Source organism: Papaver somniferum, chromosome 2 (assembly GCF_003573695.1).
Source record: "Papaver somniferum cultivar HN1 chromosome 2, ASM357369v1, whole genome shotgun sequence".
Classification (NCBI taxonomy): domain Eukaryota; kingdom Viridiplantae; phylum Streptophyta; class Magnoliopsida; order Ranunculales; family Papaveraceae; genus Papaver; species Papaver somniferum.
The window spans coordinates 188,333,011-188,351,885 of record NC_039359.1 but is presented as its reverse complement, the minus strand read 5'-3'; the positions used below and the strand labels follow the sequence as shown (position 1 = coordinate 188,351,885).

The window sequence follows — 18,875 nt, the reverse complement described above, 5'->3', positions numbered from 1 at the left end:
TCTCTATCTATTTCATTCCTGATCTGAGATTTCTAAAACCTCAAAGGTCAATAAGAACATGATCTGTACACACGAACTATCAGGTAAAAGATAGTCTGATCGGGCTTCACGAATACCTAAGTGAATTCTTCAATGTTGTAAAGTAATTATGTTTCTCAGAGAAAACCTAAATTATAGAGGATGGCTCTAGCAAGTAACCAAGACATAAGAGTACCAGGGATTAATAAATGCAGTTGCAAGAGTCTCTCTTTTTTATAGATTTTCATGGCTCTTGGTGGATCTGAATTCAAGATAAAATAACTTGAGATCCAAGCAAACACTTTCTCAGTTCAGACGAAATTATTATTAGGAATACATGTAAATGTGTGAGATGTCTTCCTTGAAAATACACAGAATAATATGCACTATAGTCCGGTGTTATGAAACCATACACGATGATGGTTCATGTTGGAAAGTATGCTTATTGAACTCACAAGCATAAGTGGTATTCAATAACACTCAAGAATTAAACCATGATCCTAAATTCAAGGGATTTTGTGAAGAAAGTTGTCTTAGAAGTGTGTATGAGAGTTGTAGCAAATCCAAACATATTTGTAAAATAGTTCGTGGGCTTCTGCTTGAATCAGGGTAGGTATACGTGCCGGGTATGCATACCTATGAATAGTCCAAGAACTCAAGCTCTAAGGGTACGCGTACTAGGTATGTGCACCTTAGCCAGTTCTCATAGTTAGGTCCTAAGGTACGCGTATTGAGTATACGCACCACCCCATATTATCGAGCTCAAATCAATAAGGAAACAATTTGAAACATTCCCGATAGCCATTGAAAATAAATATCATTGCTTGGAAAATTTCTAAATGATCAACTTGAAACAAAAAATAGCTCATGAACAATAAATTGTTCTTAGCCAAGATTGTTAAGGATCTCGAGAGAGATATCTATACAAGCTTGATTCAAAATTTCTACTTTCCAATATTAAATCACTAAAATTATACGATATACTCTCATAAGATAGAATAGAAAATGTTGTGAGATAGAAAATCTTCACATACCTCTTTATTGATGAAGTTCTCGCAAATGTCTTCGTTTTTCCTCCAATCTTCAATCTTTGAGGGTTATTTCTACGATGTCTGATACTTAACTACCATATTCTAATCCTAGTCCTAAACTTGACTTTATTAGACTAGAAATAAAGATATAGTTTTGTGCAATTAATATTGACAAATATCTTGAGATAGCAAAACTTGCGAGTTCGACCGAATAATTTTCTAACAATCTCCCATTTTGTCAACTTTAGAGACAAAACTATCTATACATAAGGATTCAATAAAATAAACCTTTTATCTCAAATATTAATCATGTTTGATTTCTTGAGTCTTCAACATTTTCTTAAATTCTTTATACTTCAAGTTCTTCTATGGTTCTGTGTATGATCGTTTCAACACCTTTATTGTTGAAGATCCGTAATGATAACAACTTATGAGAATACTTTTTTAAAGCATTTCTAGAATGACAAAGTCCATTTACTCAATGGTTGTTATATCGGTGCGTAGGATTTTTACCTACCTTTGAAGCAATTGGACTTTGAAGCAATATTGCGGTAATATGTTTCCCCCCTTAGTCCTTACTTATCTCTTTTGCATAACAGGTGAAACCTACGCTTGTAATTCACTCCCCCTTATATAATGCTTAAAAAAGCCATATGACATAGTAGAAAACTACTAAATAATTCTCCCCCTTTTTGTCAACAAAATTGACAAAGGTGAAAAACAAGGGATCATAATGAACTACACGAAAAAGTTATCGAGACTAAAGATAACATACCAAATTTTCAATATGCAAATAATCTTGGTGGTATTGGTCTAATAGTGCGTAATTTTGCAGGAATTCAACAATCAGCAAAATGCATCCATTTAAAGGAAGTTAGAAACACGGAGCAAGCTGAAATCATGGGTCTTTTGGAAGAAGTGAAATGGGAAAAGGAGCAAAACCTGGCTAGAGTGGTCTTTGAGCTTGACGCGAAGTTAGTGGTAGATGCAGTAAATAAAAATCAAGGTGATGCGGATTGGAGATTTGGAAATTTGATCAAAGATATTAAACAATACTTTATTTCTTGAAAACTTAGTTATATTCCCAAAGAAAGGAACAAAGTTGCACACATTCTTTCAAAATTAGCTAGAGTAGATGGTGTTACTCATACTTGGGGTTTAGTTTCACCAGAGGAAATCATGCATCAATTAGCTGAAGATGCTAAGAATGTAACTCCTTAATTTGTTTCTTAATAAAATCACTTTTTTGCTTCAAAAAAAAGGTACACTAATCTCCTATAATTCCACATTCGCACTCCCCAAAATGGTATAACAATTAAGAACAAGTTCAAAATTTATCTCTTCCCCATTAGATGTCATTCTCAAGAGAACAACATGAGTGATCTTTATCTAACAACAATAGAAGGATTTCTTGGATCCACAAACAAAGACATTTGCGAAAATTTTCCTTGTGACTCACACAGAAAACCAGTTTTTATTCCCTGATTATATCTAAGCATAATTTGGTCTCCCAGAGGTTGTGTAAAATTAGCCATCTTCTAAGTCAAATTATATCTAGAAGGTAAAACATGAAAAATATAGCTAGAAGGTAAAATATTGAAATAGAAGCACAAACATTATCATTAAGTTCAATTGGTAGAAACCTTGTTCAAAGATATAAAATAAATAACCTACAAATTCATCATTTCACCCTAACATATGGATCAGCTAGACATGGTTTTCTCAAAAACCATGAATCAATATAAATAAATCCTTATCTAATCAAAAACGGAATAGAAAACAAAAATCACAAACCCTTCTCTTCTATTGTTTACGTCTCTGTAGCCGCCTCCCCCCGTCTTTCTGTCTCTGTTGAGATATATGTAGTGCTGCACAATAAGTTTCAAATAGGACCGCACAAGTCATGGTCCAAAGGCCTAGTCCAAACACACCAGCAATATCCAAATTCAGACCCATTAACACTTTTTTTTTTTTATCTCCGACTGTTTTGGACGATTGCAAACAACTTCTCTGTCGTCATTACCGGATGTACATCTCCAGTCTTTAGTCCCTCTCTAGTTTCCAGTCTTAGTAGAAATAATAAACCTAAAGAGATGAGATTAGAGTTTCTCAGTTGCAGAGCGATGCAGACGAAGAGACACTAAGAGAGAGAGTTTTATAGAACTTTTTATTCTAACTATTCTATATTAGAATAGATCTGTAAAAACCCTAATCTCTAGTCGGTGGGATAACGATAAAGAGAGAAGATCATCACATTCTCCTAGATCCCAATAATAGATAAGGATAAATAACTTGTCTAGTATATCCTTAAGATGACTCCTCACAGACTATTCTCTTTATGTGTGGATAGGCTAATGCCCACATGTTTCTGTAAACCTCCAGACCAAAACCCTAATTTTATTATCCCCCTATTTTTGACGTAATCAACCTTTGTATGTGATGTGTTGTATGATATGTTAGCATTCTTACGAGTCGTCACAAATTTGCATATGTTTGCTCATGGAGGTCATTTGGAGTCATGTGAAGATCTCCAGAAGGCTTGATATATCGGTATGTGTCATGCGGAGATCACAAGCATCTTGGATGAGATATATCGTGACCAAATCGTGAAAGTTGATTTGAGTTGTTTGGCCTCACCTGAGGCGAGTGGTCGAAAGTTGACCTATAGGAGAAAGAGATCTTCTACCTTCTAGTGATGAAGTCCTATTCACTTTCGAGCATTGAAAGCTCTTAGTTTTGGAGCAATGAAGGCTCTCTTCCTCGAAGAAACAGAGGCTCTTCACCTAGGAGTTATGGAGGCTCTTCGCCTCAGAATGATAGAGGTTCTTTGGCTTAACTAGGTTTCTTCAGCTTCAAGATAGCTTCTCTTTCTTCAGGAGTTGAAATCCGTCTTGAACGCTTTCTTGGATGGAGTTTGGGGCTTCACACTGTCTCAATTGTATTTGAGTTTACACGTTCTCTGCATGGCATGGCAGCTGACCTTACTTATGGGTCTGAGTACCTCGACTAGATTGGACGTTTCAGCAAAGCGACGATTTTGCCTTAGTCTACCAAAATGACGATTTTACGCTTGGACCGTAAAATGAACGTTTTACCCCCAGCCATCTAAAAATCCCCTAATCCAAGCCAGCACCAATAAGGTCATGTGATGAATGCACGTGATTTTAAAACATCTATTCCCTGTTTATGTCTAACACCCGGGGACAAACTGCAAACAAAAGAAATTTAAAATTTGAATTGATCTTATTTAGGTTCAACTTTTTTAGTATATTTGTTGTTCTATTAGTGAGCTAAAAACATACGTTTTACCAACAATATCCTGAAGCTACCTGGTGAAGAAATATGAGCGGAACCAGCATGCCTAAGTGTGTAAAACTTAATCTCAATTTAGTAACGACCTCCACCATCGCCACTATAATATCATCAATCTTAGATCTATCAACACACTTTAAGGCTTTATCAAACTCTACCCCCACAAATGAAATTCAATTCCTTTATGTAGGTGTGAAAAGAAACTTCTATTGGGTTACCAATTTGAACTCAATTTTGCAACCAACAATCTTTAAATTAATTTGTTCTTTAAACCCCCTCTAAGTTCTCAAAAAACAGCGAGTAACCAATTATTTTCAATGAAACAATATCGTATGAATTTTATTTTGATATCGCATACGATAATGGCCAGAATAATTCTCATATGCAGGCTTGAAAATGGAGACAAAAGGAAATCAATCATATCACAAGAGCAAAAAGAAAGCAGCACCATTGAAATACCAAGATTCGAAAGCAGAATAAAATCACTCTTTTCTTATGATCTTAGTTTTGTTCTTCTGGGTGTTTTATGAATCATTTTTAAATCATTAGTTGATTTTGTAAGAACTTGGTAACATGGATTTGATCTCTAGGTTTTATGAACTTGAAAGTGTTAGAACTTTTTGAACTTTAATGAGTTTGATGGATTGGTGGTATTATTCTATCTTCTTATGGGTGTATTGACAAACAAAAGATTTTCCTTTTGTGATAACTGAAAGCAAGCATGGAAGTTATGTCCATAATGTAGTAACTCTATCAAGAAAATATGTAGTAACTATAACAATGAGTTAATAGTAAACCTTTCGTGCTTCTGAAGCAAAGATCTTCGGACCTATTGAATCTCTTCGCAGAGCAGTTAAATGAGAGAGCACAACTGGATAAATAATTGAGGATTCATCATCAAGATAAAACATCATCACATAAGATAAGTAATTACGAGTCGTTGATAGTCGGTAAAGCATCAGCTTTCAGAATATGGAAACCAAAAACCACTGTTACCTCTAAATTTTGGGGTAATATAAAAACAATGCACAGATCCTATCTCTGCCCCTAAACATAATTTCAAATCTAAATCCAAATATTTCCTAGATATATATTTTACCAGCTGATGTTGAAAAACCTTCACCTATAAAATCCCAGAAAAACGAAATCAGTAAACATAAGAATGTAAAGGAGAAATTAGTAGAAACTCAAAAATCAAAATAAAACATAAACTCTAACTTCTTTCTGGTTTAAATTGAGAAACCGTGCACCACCTAGAAAACTTTAAAAAGTGATATAACTAAAAGGCAATGACATGATGAAAATCAAATAAAACAGAGAAAAGATGTAAAAGAAAGTGAGAAATTCTGATATAAAAAAGAAACGAAAAAAGTGAGAAAAGAACATTGTTTTCACTTGGTATACATCTCCATTAGAGGCTAAATTAGGGTTTCCACTCTTGACTGTAATTCAGAGAGAAAGCCTCAATACCGCAACTATAATTCTGTCACTGAATTTTACTCCCTTATTATTTTTATTCGTTATTCCATTTTCGCCAGTTTTTAGAATTGTGTCCAATTTCTGTTCATAGTCGTATTTTTTTTTAAAATAAACTTTCAAATACCCTTAAAATCTTTTATACATATAAATTTATTTTTAGCAAAACCTAATTTAAAATATTAAAGAATATTTGTATAATTAGGAAACAAATGTGTTAATACCTTGAGGATTATAAATATGAAATAAATAAATAAATAAGTGTTTTGATAAAAACCTTAATATTAAAAACTACATAAAATTGCTATGAGGATTAAAAATAATAAATAAATTAAAAAAAAAAACTAAAAGATATCTAAATTTTGAAAATATAACCAATGAAGTAAAGGAGAAAATATTCTACAAATTTAGCTGTGAAATAAAAAGATCGTATAAATTTTATAAGGAATTTAATTTTAGAAGCTATGTTTATTTTTGTTTTAAAAGGAATGAATAATTAAGAAGAAAGAAAATTTTAGGTAGTTTTTAATATCAACGGTTTTATCAAAACAAAATAGGTAAATAACTAAGGGGAGTCTAATAAAATATTATGATCTCCTTAATATTTTTACAAAGTCAAAGCGGACTAAAATTAAGAAACGGAGGGAGTATTATTAAACGTCAATTTGGCATAAGATCTTAAATTTTATTACTAAACGTCAATTCTATTAATAGGTTTTGAGTGAAAAAAATAGGTGGGAAATTTACCATCAGGAGCAAGAAATTCTATTAATAGGATTTGATTGAGAACAATTAGGTGTGTTCGTGTATTTTAGGCGTATATACGGGTTTTCTCAAAGTGATTTTGGAATTTTAGATTCATTTTCGAAAGTAAATACACACGCCAAAAATCAACACGAATAAATTCCTGACATACTCGAGATTTCCTAGATTTTTCCTAAATTAACTTGGGGATTTAGATGGTTTTTCTTATTCCCATCACCACTTTCCCTATTTTTCATTCACATTAATTCTCATCCCCAATAATCATATGTACCACCCTTATATACTTTTCTATATCTTGAATACTATCTATTTGACATTTTATTTGCAACCAATAATAAATCTGCCCAACAACTAACATGGGGTAGTCAAACGAGATTTCAATGAATTTCTATAGATTTTTAGTTTGAGTGACTCCCGGAGATTCTCTGAAAATTTAGAGACTTTTAATGATTCTCTGAGAGCATTTTAGAGAGTCTTTGTGATTTGTGGAGACAAAAAAATGAGATTTGTAGAGTGTCTTTGTGACTTGTTGAGACAAAAAATGTATAATATCTCTTGAAAAATTCAATATGTCTACAAATTTTTTTTTATCCACATTACAATGTTCATTAAAGTACCATGAATACCTAATGGAAATGAAAAAAAAAACTAATGAAATATGTGTCTATTTTCTAAATAAATTTTATCATAGTTGTTTTATGCCTAAATTTCCATTCTCTTTATTCCACTCGTCCCACATTTTATTTGTTGTCCATGATATTTGTATGCGATAGTTTTTACTTTTTTTTAATCATATAATTTAGAGGTGGTTATAAAGGCAACACAAGATTACACGAAAGACAAAAAAAATGGAACCCTCCATCATTTCGTTAACAGGGTTATCTCGGCTATGGTGTTTACCAAAATCCCCTTTTTTTTATTAGAAAATTCTCAAATTCTCAAGTCTCCCAAAATATCACCTCTTGGGGAGAGACTTATACCATGCCTATTTTTCAAAAAAAGTGTCTCCAAATCTCTGAAAATTACAAATCCATGACTTTCAATTCTATTTCGAATAACAAGAGTGTTTGAGTGACTCTTACGAAATCATAATCCAATAACATGGAGTTTCGGAGAATTTAAATGACTTAAAAAAGTCTCTAACCAATAACAAGAGACATTGAGAGACTCTCCAAAGATCTCAATGGAATAACAATAGATTTGGAAACTCCCCAGAAGTCATTTGAAATCTCATTTGGCTACCTCCCTGTAAATATACAAACAGAAAAACCTAAGTTATAGGTGGTCTTGATTTTATAAAGACGTAAATATGGTGGTGTAAGAGTATGAATAAAATTTCAAACAATCAAGACTAAGGATTTTGTCGACTAACCAACATAAAGGAGGGTGTACGTTATCTGTTAACGTGGAGCAAGAGATCGAATTAATTTTATAAAAAATTAACGGCCATAAAATATAAGAGATTAGTCAGTTTTTAAGTCAATCAGAATTTGGGATTTCGTTAGCCACCAATGAAAAGGAAAGCTAGCGCAACTCTCAATGTGACGTGAAAAAGGAATCGGGGTGTCTAGGATTTTTTTTGGTTTTTTTTGGTGGGATAAAACGGTGGCTCAGAGCATCTCCAACAGAGGGTGAGAGTTTTATTTATTTTTTGACACGTAGGATTTTAGAACTTCATTTAGATTAAATTCATCTCCAACAGTAGGTCCTATAAAGTAGGAAGGGTGTCAAAATAAATATGAAGGTCTTAGACAAAGTTTTATTTAGACCTTGGAAATGACCTCCATGTCACCTTTTTGATTATTTTTTAATTATTATTATTAAATAAAATTTTCTAAACCAATAGGAAAAAATGAATCATATTTATCTTTATCCAAAAAAACAAATCATAAACCTAACACCCCACACTACTGGAGATGGTTTATGAGAAAATCACTATTCTTTTTGCTACATATGTATAACCCCACAAATAAGGATCTAAATAAAAACTCCACATAGGATTAGTAGCACCCACTGTTGGAGATGCTCATGAACTAACCGTAGTGGAGGGAGTACAAGAACCATCAGACTTCTCATGTGTTTAGGCTAACCCCTATGGGCTAGATTGGCCAAAAAATGTTGCAAATGAAAGAAAAAGTGTGGTTTAAAAGTTAACACTTGCACTTGCTAGTTCTCTCTCCTAGCATTTGCTCGCAGTTCAACTACCAGCGAGATTGAAGCGCTGAACCAAACAACGCTTAAAAAGTGACTTTAGCGTTGAATGGTTCAGCGCTCACAAAAATCACACGGATCACAAAAATCACAATAGTCGATCTGACGGCTGAAATTTAAAGCGCTGAATGGTTCAGTGCTCAAAAAGTGACCTTAGCGCTGAACGGTTCATCGCTAACAAAAATCACAAAAGTTAATTTAATGGCTGAAATTTAAAGCGCTGAACCAAACAGCGCTAGACAATGGTCCCAGATGACGTGGACTGCTAATCTAGCTGCTAGATTAGTCATCCCAAAAACTTAGAAGATTGCCCTAGCTGACGTGGATTGCCAATCTAGCTGTTAGATTAGAAGTAGATTAGAAGATCATAGGGGTTAGCTTTAGAGACTGTTGATAGAACCAATCAAATAAATTTAACGGTCCAGGCAGAGACACAAAATTCAAATCAATAGTAATTCGTTGCAACAGTAAGGGTATAACTGACAATCGGGTTTTCTGATTTTCAACACCACATCTTCGCTCGTGGAAACACACCAGGATCTCTTTTTCGTTTTGTCTCTATATCCAACGAAGAAGAAGAAAGAACCATTAATCATCCAGCAAAGAGGTTTGATTTCTTTTCCACTATGTTAATTAGGCTTTTACGTTGTATAATTGAGTATCTTTGAGTTCGGAGATATTAGGGTTAGTAATTCTCTTTAGTAAGAGCAAATTTTGAGCTAAATCAGTTCTTAGATCAACATGTTAGTGTTTCTCATGTATTGTGGCTAGAATTTCATAATTTTCTTAATTCTTAGTAGGATTTTAATTGAAATTTATAGTAATCATTTAACTGTAATAGGATCTAGTTTTCTTATTTCTGATGGTGTTTGGTCTCTCGAATCGACTAATTACATAGATGCTTAATTTTTGATTTCATGTGCTGTTGATTTGAATTTTGAAGTGATTAAGTGATCATAATATTTGTTTCCTACTATAGTGATTGCGAGGCTTAATGTCAAATCACTGTTGATTTATGGTGGCCATTGTAGTGAAGTTTCCACAATTTGTTGGAGTTTATGGATATAGGATTCAAAATGTTGGTTTTAACAAAGGCTTAATATACTTGATAGGAACGCACACAATTCCGTGAATAACCCTGATCTACTATAGGTAGGTTTAGTTTTTAGTCCTATACAGTATGTATGTACTATATACTAAGTGGTGAGGGAGGTCATTTTTCGGCAATTTGGGTTTTCGTTAAAATTGTTGGGTTCTTGAGTTCTTCTCTCTTTTCTCATTAATTCAGGGATCATCATCGAAATTCACTAGTTCTTACAGAGATTAGACCTCTAATTCATGTTGTTCTATCATTAAATCTAATCCTTTTCATTTGATAAAGTCAAAATTCTCAATTCCTTTGAGTAAAGATTTTTTATGCAGTCGAGCTAAATAAGGAGAAAGACCAAACTTTAACCCGGAGTGAGGGTCCTTAGAAGGTTGAATTTCAGTATCTTAAGATTAGAGAATGGCCACCAAATTTCAAACCTGAGAATCATAAAAGTTCTTCTGCCTTCGTTTGGGTGAATTTACCAGGTTTAAGGTTTAGAAATATTGGAAGGAGAAAGAGATTTTGTTCATCGGAAAAGCTGTTGGTAGACCTGTTCAAGTAGATGAAACTTCTTTGGTTAGAAACGCTGGGTACTATGTGAGTGTATTGGTAGAAGTTGATTTTGCATCATACTGTTCTTAATAGAGTGTGAGTTCAGACTGAATTGGGTGTTTTTTTATCAATAATCAGAATCCCAGAAGCTCCTTAATTTTAAGTCATTGTAAGATTGTAGGGCATCCGGTGTCTGTATATTATAAGTTGATGATTTTCTACTTTGGATTTTGGCAACTTCGACGTGGGTTTCATTTCTAGCCTACCCCGACTTGTTTGGGACTAAAGGCTTTGTTGTTGTGGTTGTTGTTGTTGTTGTAGTGAATGTTTACAAAAAGAAAAAGAAGAAGATTTCTAATGTGTAAGGATATTATTCGAAGGGGCGTTGGAGGTAATGTTTCTTATATGATTTCAACCATAATAACTTTGACAATTGATCAGAGTCTGATTATGGTGAATGTGAAGAAGCTGATGAGGCATCTTCTAATGCTAATATGGATATGGGTAGTCTTTTAGCTGCTGTAGATATCGCCCTGCCCCTGGAACTGTGGTAAATATAGTAGAGAGTATTGATGGTAATATAACCACAGATTTGATCAAGATTATTCCTCAAACTACTTCTTTGTCTCAGAAAGAAGGGAAGGAGGATCTGAAGAATTGCAATAAATCTGATTCTATCATAGGCAAGTCAGTCCATCTACTGCAGGTACTGTCGAGGAATTACACTCGAATTGAACTCTAGGATAAGGGAAACCTTTGAGATTTCTGGTTTGTTATTGTTCGTGGTTACTGTCCATTGTTACTATTAGGTTTTCATGCCAATGTTTGAAGTCAGTTGTAGATGTTGGTTTCTAGCTCCAGGGTGAGCTTCTTTCTGGCTGTTGAATTTTTCTTAAAATTGTGTTTGGTTTTAGTTTTGAGTCAGCCTTGATGTCAATTTTTTGCTTTATAGTGCTATGCTCATCTGAGTGAGTTTTCTTTTGTTAGTATTTTGGTGGTAAGTTAGGTTATTTTCTAAATAATAAAGTGATGATTAAGCAAAAAAAATAAAAATGCACTACAAAAAGTAAAAGGGAACATGTAGATGGGTGCAATTGGTCATCTCAGAGTTAGTTCTTTTTTCCTTTTGGTTGGGAGTTGTTTTAGTTGGTGCACCAATCTACAAAACTGGGCTTAATCAATGTATCCATTATGGGCTGTCCATTGTTAGTTTAGAGTCTGTATATATTTTTTTTTTGATGTTGAAGTGTTTCCGGAATAGTTTTGACAGGGATATGAATACTGTATACTCCATTTGTCAGGATCTTGCCATTAAGGCCAGCTCTGAGTGGCTTTTATGTTACTAGGAAGAATTTCTTGAGAAGTTGAAGTAATGAGTGGCTTGAATCATTTTTGGATTTGGTTGGATAAAGATCTGAGGGTTACCACCTCCTAGACTTAATGATGAAGTGATACGTGGAGATAAGGTAACAGAAAATTTTGTTTCCAGCGTTTTAGAGATGGTTACCTGCAAAAGAAGGTCAAGGAAGGAAGTAAAGAGATGGGAAAAGAAACCTGCTGATGTATTTCATTAGTTAATAACTGCTGCTAGGTTCCCATGTATCTGGTAATGCCATCACATTTTCACCAAGTAAATCTGATCTCAAGAAGAAAGATTTAGTTCATAAAGGATTTGTGCTTAGGATTTGGAAATCAAGATGTCAAAGAATCACCTTGATATTACTCCCTAGTTAACTGGCGGTGGCCAGAATCAATGTTTGACGAACTGCTGCTATAATGGAAACGACCACATCACATTACAGTTATTGCAGTGTATTATGCCGTTCCACGTCAGTAATAACGGCTGTTATAAACGTCACATGAAATATTTGGTTGTGTTTCTTGTGTAGTTCCTTCAAAAAAATTGGTAGTAGCATTATTACGGACCAAAATAACCGATGTAACGGCCGTTGTAACAGTCCATATTACTGGTTTTAGTTATCCATTTATTATGAAAGCCACGGCAATGGTAAGGACAACTTCAAACATTGGCGAAAATGGCTTAAACACCTTATTTGAGAGCCTCATGAAAAAGGGTAGAGATATTAGACCATCACTATTTAAATAAACCTATGAGTACAACGAATAAAAATAAATGGTAGATGGGTGTGGTGGGTAATTTAGTAGTGCAGTCATTTGAAAGTCTTGATGGTGATTTTGCCAGTGTTTTTATCCTCATCCACGTGTCTTCTTTGATGCTTACATGATTTATGTTGTATACTTGCATTGAAAATTAAACCTGCTTTCATTTAGTTAATATTGTGCCCATATGCTCTAACAAGTGTTATTCTCCCGCTTACATCAGAAATTTGTTGTCTGTCTTTAGATGGCGAATAGGGGAACTGCGTCTAATAACTCAGCACTCATTGCTATGATTGCTGATGAGGTATGTGTATATAAGTTGCTTAATATATGCTCCGTGTACATTTAAATTTCATAAAGGTCATTTCATATTTGGGAGGGTTGGATCCCCCATTTCCCGTCTCCTCTGTTGTTAAAACTGAGGTTGGACTTTGTTGTTAGAGATGGCGGTTGGATCAGCAGTGGGGCTGATCCAGCTGGCTGAATCTCAACTGTGGAGTTAGGTCCAGCTGTGCCGTATCAAAAGAAAAGAAAAAAAAGAGTTAAAATTGGAGTTCTAGACTCTTATTTATTGATTGGTTCCGTATCTGTTAGTTTATTTGCTTTTGTTGATCTAGTAGTAGTATCTTTGTTCTTTAAAGATTGTATTCTGAATTGCAATGATTTCCTTTCTGTAACATCACAAAGTTAAAAGGACATATTTCAGAGTCAAGTTAGGTATTGAGGATCACATATAGTTTGTAGTGCCCCTTCTAATACATGATTTTTCTTTATGTAGGACACTATAACTGGATTTTTGCTGGCTGGAGTGGGCAACGTTGATTTGCGTAGGAAGACAAACTACTTGATTGTTGACTCGAGTATGATCATCTTTGGCTGTGAATATTATGATTTATGATATGTTCTGCTAGAACCTGCATGAAATCATATGCATGCTACTTCATATTCTAAATTAAAATCGAACTTTGATTTAGCAGTAGATGCTTAGGTATAAAACTGACACACACTTGGTAACTGTATACACTTGACAATGAAACGTTACGGAAATACGTGTGTTTTCTTTTTCATGCCCACACTCTCTCAGCTGATGGAACAAACTACATTGATTATCATTTCAACCTCTTCCTTCGTTCTTTTAGATTATTTGTTGCATTTTTTAGTAAAAATGCTTTGTTTTGTTTCAGAAACAACTGTAAAAGCAATTGAAGATGCATTCAAAGATTTTATCTCAAGGGAGGATATTGCTATCGTTTTGATTAGTCAGTATGTAAGTTGTTAAATTGATAGCATACTGCTCGCAAGCATATAGTTGTTAACTGTTAAACTATAATTACTATCTAGTCCCAATGATTCCTGCTTTTCTCCTGGCAAGCATTTCTCTTTTTATGTTATTTTTTTGTTTGTTTTTGATAATTTTTACCAACTTTTGTTAATCTTTAAAGGGACTCCTTACCAAGGGATTTCTTTGGTATTGTTATCCTGACAATGTATGGTTTGGAAAGATTAGAGATATGGTACATCAGGGTAATAAAACCATAAGATTACAAAAATGAACCACTGTTGCGACATTGTTGAAGACTTTAGAATGGATCGGATTTTTCTTAGGTTGATGTACAAGAAAGAAAGAGCAAAACTAATAGTGGCCATTTGTCTTATTGACTACGATTATACAAAGAGAAGATGTGGAAAAGGGAGAGATAAAGTTGAGTGGGTTAAGTAGGAAGTAATACTAATAAATTGAATCTTTGTATTGATCTTGAAGGATCTCATGAGTAGCACAGATTAGATCTTTGTATTGATCTTTAGGGGAATCTTAAGAGTTTGAATCACACCCTAAACGACTAATTACTGCTTTCTGATTAATTTTATTTTCCTTGCCTGCAGTGGTTAACTGAATAGTTGGAAATTTTGTATACTTGTTTCTAATGGAAACCTAATTAGTTTCTCTATGCATTTCTTTTATCAGGTGGCAAACATGATAAGGTTTCTAGTAGACAGCTATAACAAGCCGGTCCCCGCAATTCTTGAAATTCCTTCCAAGGACCATCCATATGATCCACAACATGATTCGGTTCTTTCACGAGTCAAGTACCTCTTTTCTTCTGAATCAGTGGCTGGAGACAGGCGGTAGGGCGATATGCTTCTTTTTCTTCAGGTTGTTTATCTTTATATATGAGGTAGGGCAATATGCTTCTTTTTCTTCAGGTTGTTTATCTTTATATATGAGCCTCGAGTGTTATTCCCGTCCTTATTCGTATTTTAATATGTAGCCTTCCTTTTTATTTCTATAGGAACTGTAACTGCAAATTGACAGAGCGTGTTGTGAAAATATTTCAAATAAATTGTGGAAGTCTCAACGAGAAGTTTCTTTTATCGTTTGGATTGATTGAAGGGATTGAAATACAAGTTGAGTTGGTTTTTCATCTTATTACTTTTGTTGGCAAAAAAGAGTAAACTGTGGCTAGTTTGGAAGTAACGTCACTTCTTTTTTCTAGACCAGCACTTAGAGCAAGTCTTATGGTGGAATCCAAACTATTCCAAGTGTGGAAAAAAATCATGGAATGTCAAGTCTAATGGCTTCCAAGTTGGGGTCTTCCACAGAAAATTCAAGCAAGGTTCCACGGTTTCGTGGAAGGGTTCGTGGAATCCATCTAAACGCCAATAAGACTAGGCGTTAAACGCAATTAAGAATGGAGCTAAAAAAACGCAATTAAGAGTTGCGTTTTTTTTTATCCGTAGATTTAAAATGAGTTGTTGAAATCTAACGGCTGAAAAAAAAAACTCCATTGTTAATTGCGTATTTTTAACTCAATTCTTAATTGCGTTTTTTTAGCTTCATTAAGAATAGCGTTTCTACTATTCCACCATTACACTTGCGCTTCCATCCACAGTTCCAAGTGCTGAGGTGGCGTGGAAGATGGATGGATTCCACCATAAGACTTGCTCTTAGATTTTTAGTTTTTTATGTGGTCCAAACAGGAGATTCAACCAAACGGCTATTACGGCGTGCTCTTTTTTTTTTTTTTTTTTTGGGGGGGGGGGGGGGTCAGAGCAAGGGCTGTAGATAGAGCCACTCCTTCACCCTAAAGTATCCTATTAGGGAGTCTTTCAAACCCTCCACCCCAAAGTATACACCTTGATGAAAAAGTGGTTGGTAACCAACACTACTTGGCAAACAGCAAGTCGTGTGAGAAAAAAAAGAGAAGAGTGAAACGGCATATACTACGCCGTTTGGGAGTTTTTTTTTCTTTGGACATGTTGGGAGACGGCCGACTAAAAACGCAGTGGGTTTGGAAACTACCCATAACCCTTGTTCTTATAAGTTGTTCTTGATAACGGAATGTGATATAAAAGTTTTTTTTCTTTCTTTTTTCTCTTTCTGATATGAAATAAACGCAGTAGATGAAATTAAGCGTACGCAAATTATGTCCTCCTACAGTATCCTTATAACACAGGTAGGAGCTAGGAAAACAAGTTTTTCCCAGCGTATATGGGCTATGGCTAGCTCATTAGCAACCACCTGGCCAGTCTATTAACTTAATTCCATTTTCAACTATAGAAGTCTTTGAACCAAAAGAATCCTTAGAATGGGATTCCAGCTTTAGCACCTTTTAAGATTTCGAGAAGAGTATAAGAAAGAAACAATTTTGGCATTTTAAAAAAGAAAAAAAATCTTGGATCATACTGTTTGTAGTCCGGGAAATACTAGTTAAAGACCCATTAATGGTCGCAACAACATTTTGTTGTTTTGCTCGTCTACTGTTTTGCTAAAGGTGCAGTTCTCTATGTCAAGCTTGCATGATTGCGTAAATTAATCTTTTTTTTTATTCAAAACAGGAGATTTTATTAATTGAAATTGGAAATAACTATATTGTTCGTATCCTCCAATATTACACCTGCAATAAAATTTGGAGATAATCAAACCAAAGTTTAGAAACTGCATGAATTCTTGCATGCTTAGCCAACTTATCAGCTGGTAAATTGATCTTCCTACTTATACGTTTACAAGTCCAGCTTGGATGCATCGCCAGTTTGTGTTTGATGTCTGATATTATTGAGTGATTCTCCCATGTTGTTGATCGAGTATTCTCATTTACTACTTGAAATACTAGTTGAGCGTCCAACTCAAAACAAGCAAACTGTACTCTTAACTCTTTTGCTACTTTTAGTGCTTCTAGCAATCCCCTGCATTCTGCTTCTTCATCACTTAAGACTCCATTGGCATGTCCACATCTGGCATGGATGAAGTTACCTGCAAAATCACGATGGATTAGTCCCCAGCCAGCATATCTTATAGAATTCACAATTTTAAAGGAAGCATCACAGCAAAATGATTGATAAGGCTTAGCAGGGGGTATCCAGCTAGTAGGAGTATTATGCCTGGTTATTGTATCCTGAGTTTGTATTTTTAGCATATTCTTTCCTGTAGAAGCATTAAGATGTTGAATACTTCTAATGGTTTCTACTGTGTTTGGTTTTATGTTTTCAAACACATTTCTGCATCTTGCCTTCCATATCTCCCATGTTATGTTAGCTGTTGTAATATTGAAAGTGGTAGTAAAGGTTCGTTGCTCGGACTTGTAAAGATTTAAAAATAAAAATATATACACAATATTTGTCACAATGGGCGAGAGGTACTGGGACTAGGATTCCGCTAATTTCATTTCTTAAGGTTCAAATAATAATTCTTTTATCAATAATAGCTCGAAAAATATATTAAATATATCGAATCTAATTTATTGCCAAGATTGATTCTCAAAATGTTAGGTGTAAATGTTAAGCATGGGACATCAAATCATCTAAGCTAAGCATGACCCATCAAATCAAATCACAACTAATTAATTTAAATCATAATTTCAATTAAAATTAATGCAAAAATCATGAAAAGAATTAAATATAATTACCCAAGTGTGAAATAAGGCTTCCTCCTTCATCCCAGTATTGGGGCTTAGCTATTCATATCAAACACACACTCAAAATAATAATTCAAGCTCACAAGGTGTTCAAAAGATTGAAAAAGGATAAAACAGTGGATCTACGACCCACGCTGAGCGTCCAGAAAACAACGACAATACTTTGATGCTGTAAACAACGACACAAGCCTACTGCTGTTGGTGCTGCTGAAAATAAGATTGTCCTGGGTAGTCTGTTCTTCGTGTTCTTCAAGCTCTTTAATGGCAGCAGCAGCAGCAGAACCCGTTCCTGGATATCGATTGTTTCTGCTCCTCAGAGGCTCTGCTCGACCCCCAACTCTCGACAACCTTTCTAGTACTCCAAGGGAACATATTTATACACCTACAGCTCGTTGAATCTCCCTCAATTACTCCATATAATCTTCATTACTCGGTGTTTAAAGAAAATATCTTCCGAATATTTTCTTCTCTGAAATGATTCTCCACGCATTATAATCTGTATTTCTTTCCTTGTTTAACAACTACACACTCCTTCCTACTGCTCGGGACATCAATCATGCACTTAACACGCTAAAAATCTTCTCCAAATCACGTAATCCCGTGAACTGTTCTTATTATGCTCGTGCTGCCCTGATTTCTTCTTGTGAGTTATTTAGCCAAATTTGATCGATCTAAAGACCCATAACCTTCCTTTATAGCCCATAAGAAGATACCCAATGAGTTTCATCCATTGAATCCGCCTGCCACTACTTCATTTCTTCGATCGAAAATTCTCCTGTGCTGTGAACATTTTTCCCGCCAAAATCGATATTCAAATGAAGAAGAGGGATGTCCCCCTATCCTGAACTGGGGTGAGAATAGCAGCTGCCTTGGGGTGACCTGGGGTGACCTGGGGTGACCTGGAGGTTCCCCTTAGTAATTAGGTTACCCCTTATCCAAAAGCGAGAGTCCGAATAACACTTGTCCTCCGGGTACCAAAATCAACTTTTCGAGCCGAATTTTCCAAAAATATTTATTTCCAAAAAAATACCTACAAATACATAAAATAACAAAATTAGTACAAAATCGAGTGCCAACAATATATAGTATTGAGATCAAATTAGACACAAAAATGTGTCTATCAAATACCCCCAAACTTATTATTTGCTAGTCCTCGAGCAAAATTTATTCCTGAAAAGTGACCGAGTTAATCTCGGGTGGGTTTATCAGAGGTGTACCCACAAAAACCAATACTCCAGACCCTAGCTATCTACGCAGAACCTTGGAAAGCACTAAAGAACCTCCTTGGTTGGCATACAATTGTTGACTCTAAGAGGAAGAACCCTGATGCGAAATTCCAATTGTTGTACACGAGTTTGCACTCAAGCATACTAAAATTCATATAAG

General features: G+C 34.7%; 1 protein-coding gene across 4 annotated transcripts; it reads left to right on the top strand.

Annotated features, from left to right (window-relative positions):
- Nucleotides 1-9,280: 9,280 nt before the first annotated feature.
- On the top strand, nucleotides 9,281-15,052 carry LOC113350026 (V-type proton ATPase subunit F-like). Of its 4 annotated transcripts, none has more exons than XM_026594090.1 (6): nucleotides 9,281-9,420; nucleotides 12,821-12,880; nucleotides 13,355-13,436; nucleotides 13,761-13,843; nucleotides 14,543-14,731; nucleotides 14,868-15,052. In XM_026594090.1, exons 2-5 carry the CDS (start codon nucleotides 12,821-12,823, stop codon nucleotides 14,705-14,707), a joined length of 390 nt encoding a protein of 129 aa, XP_026449875.1. In that variant the 5' UTR covers nucleotides 9,281-9,420; the 3' UTR covers nucleotides 14,708-14,731; nucleotides 14,868-15,052. The 4 variants fall into 4 exon arrangements, with proteins under 4 accessions (XP_026449875.1, XP_026449873.1, XP_026449872.1 ...); XM_026594088.1 differs by having other exon boundaries at nucleotides 14,782-15,052; XM_026594087.1 differs by having other exon boundaries at nucleotides 14,543-14,753; nucleotides 14,868-15,048.
- The last annotated feature ends 3,823 nt before the right edge of the window (nucleotides 15,053-18,875 follow it).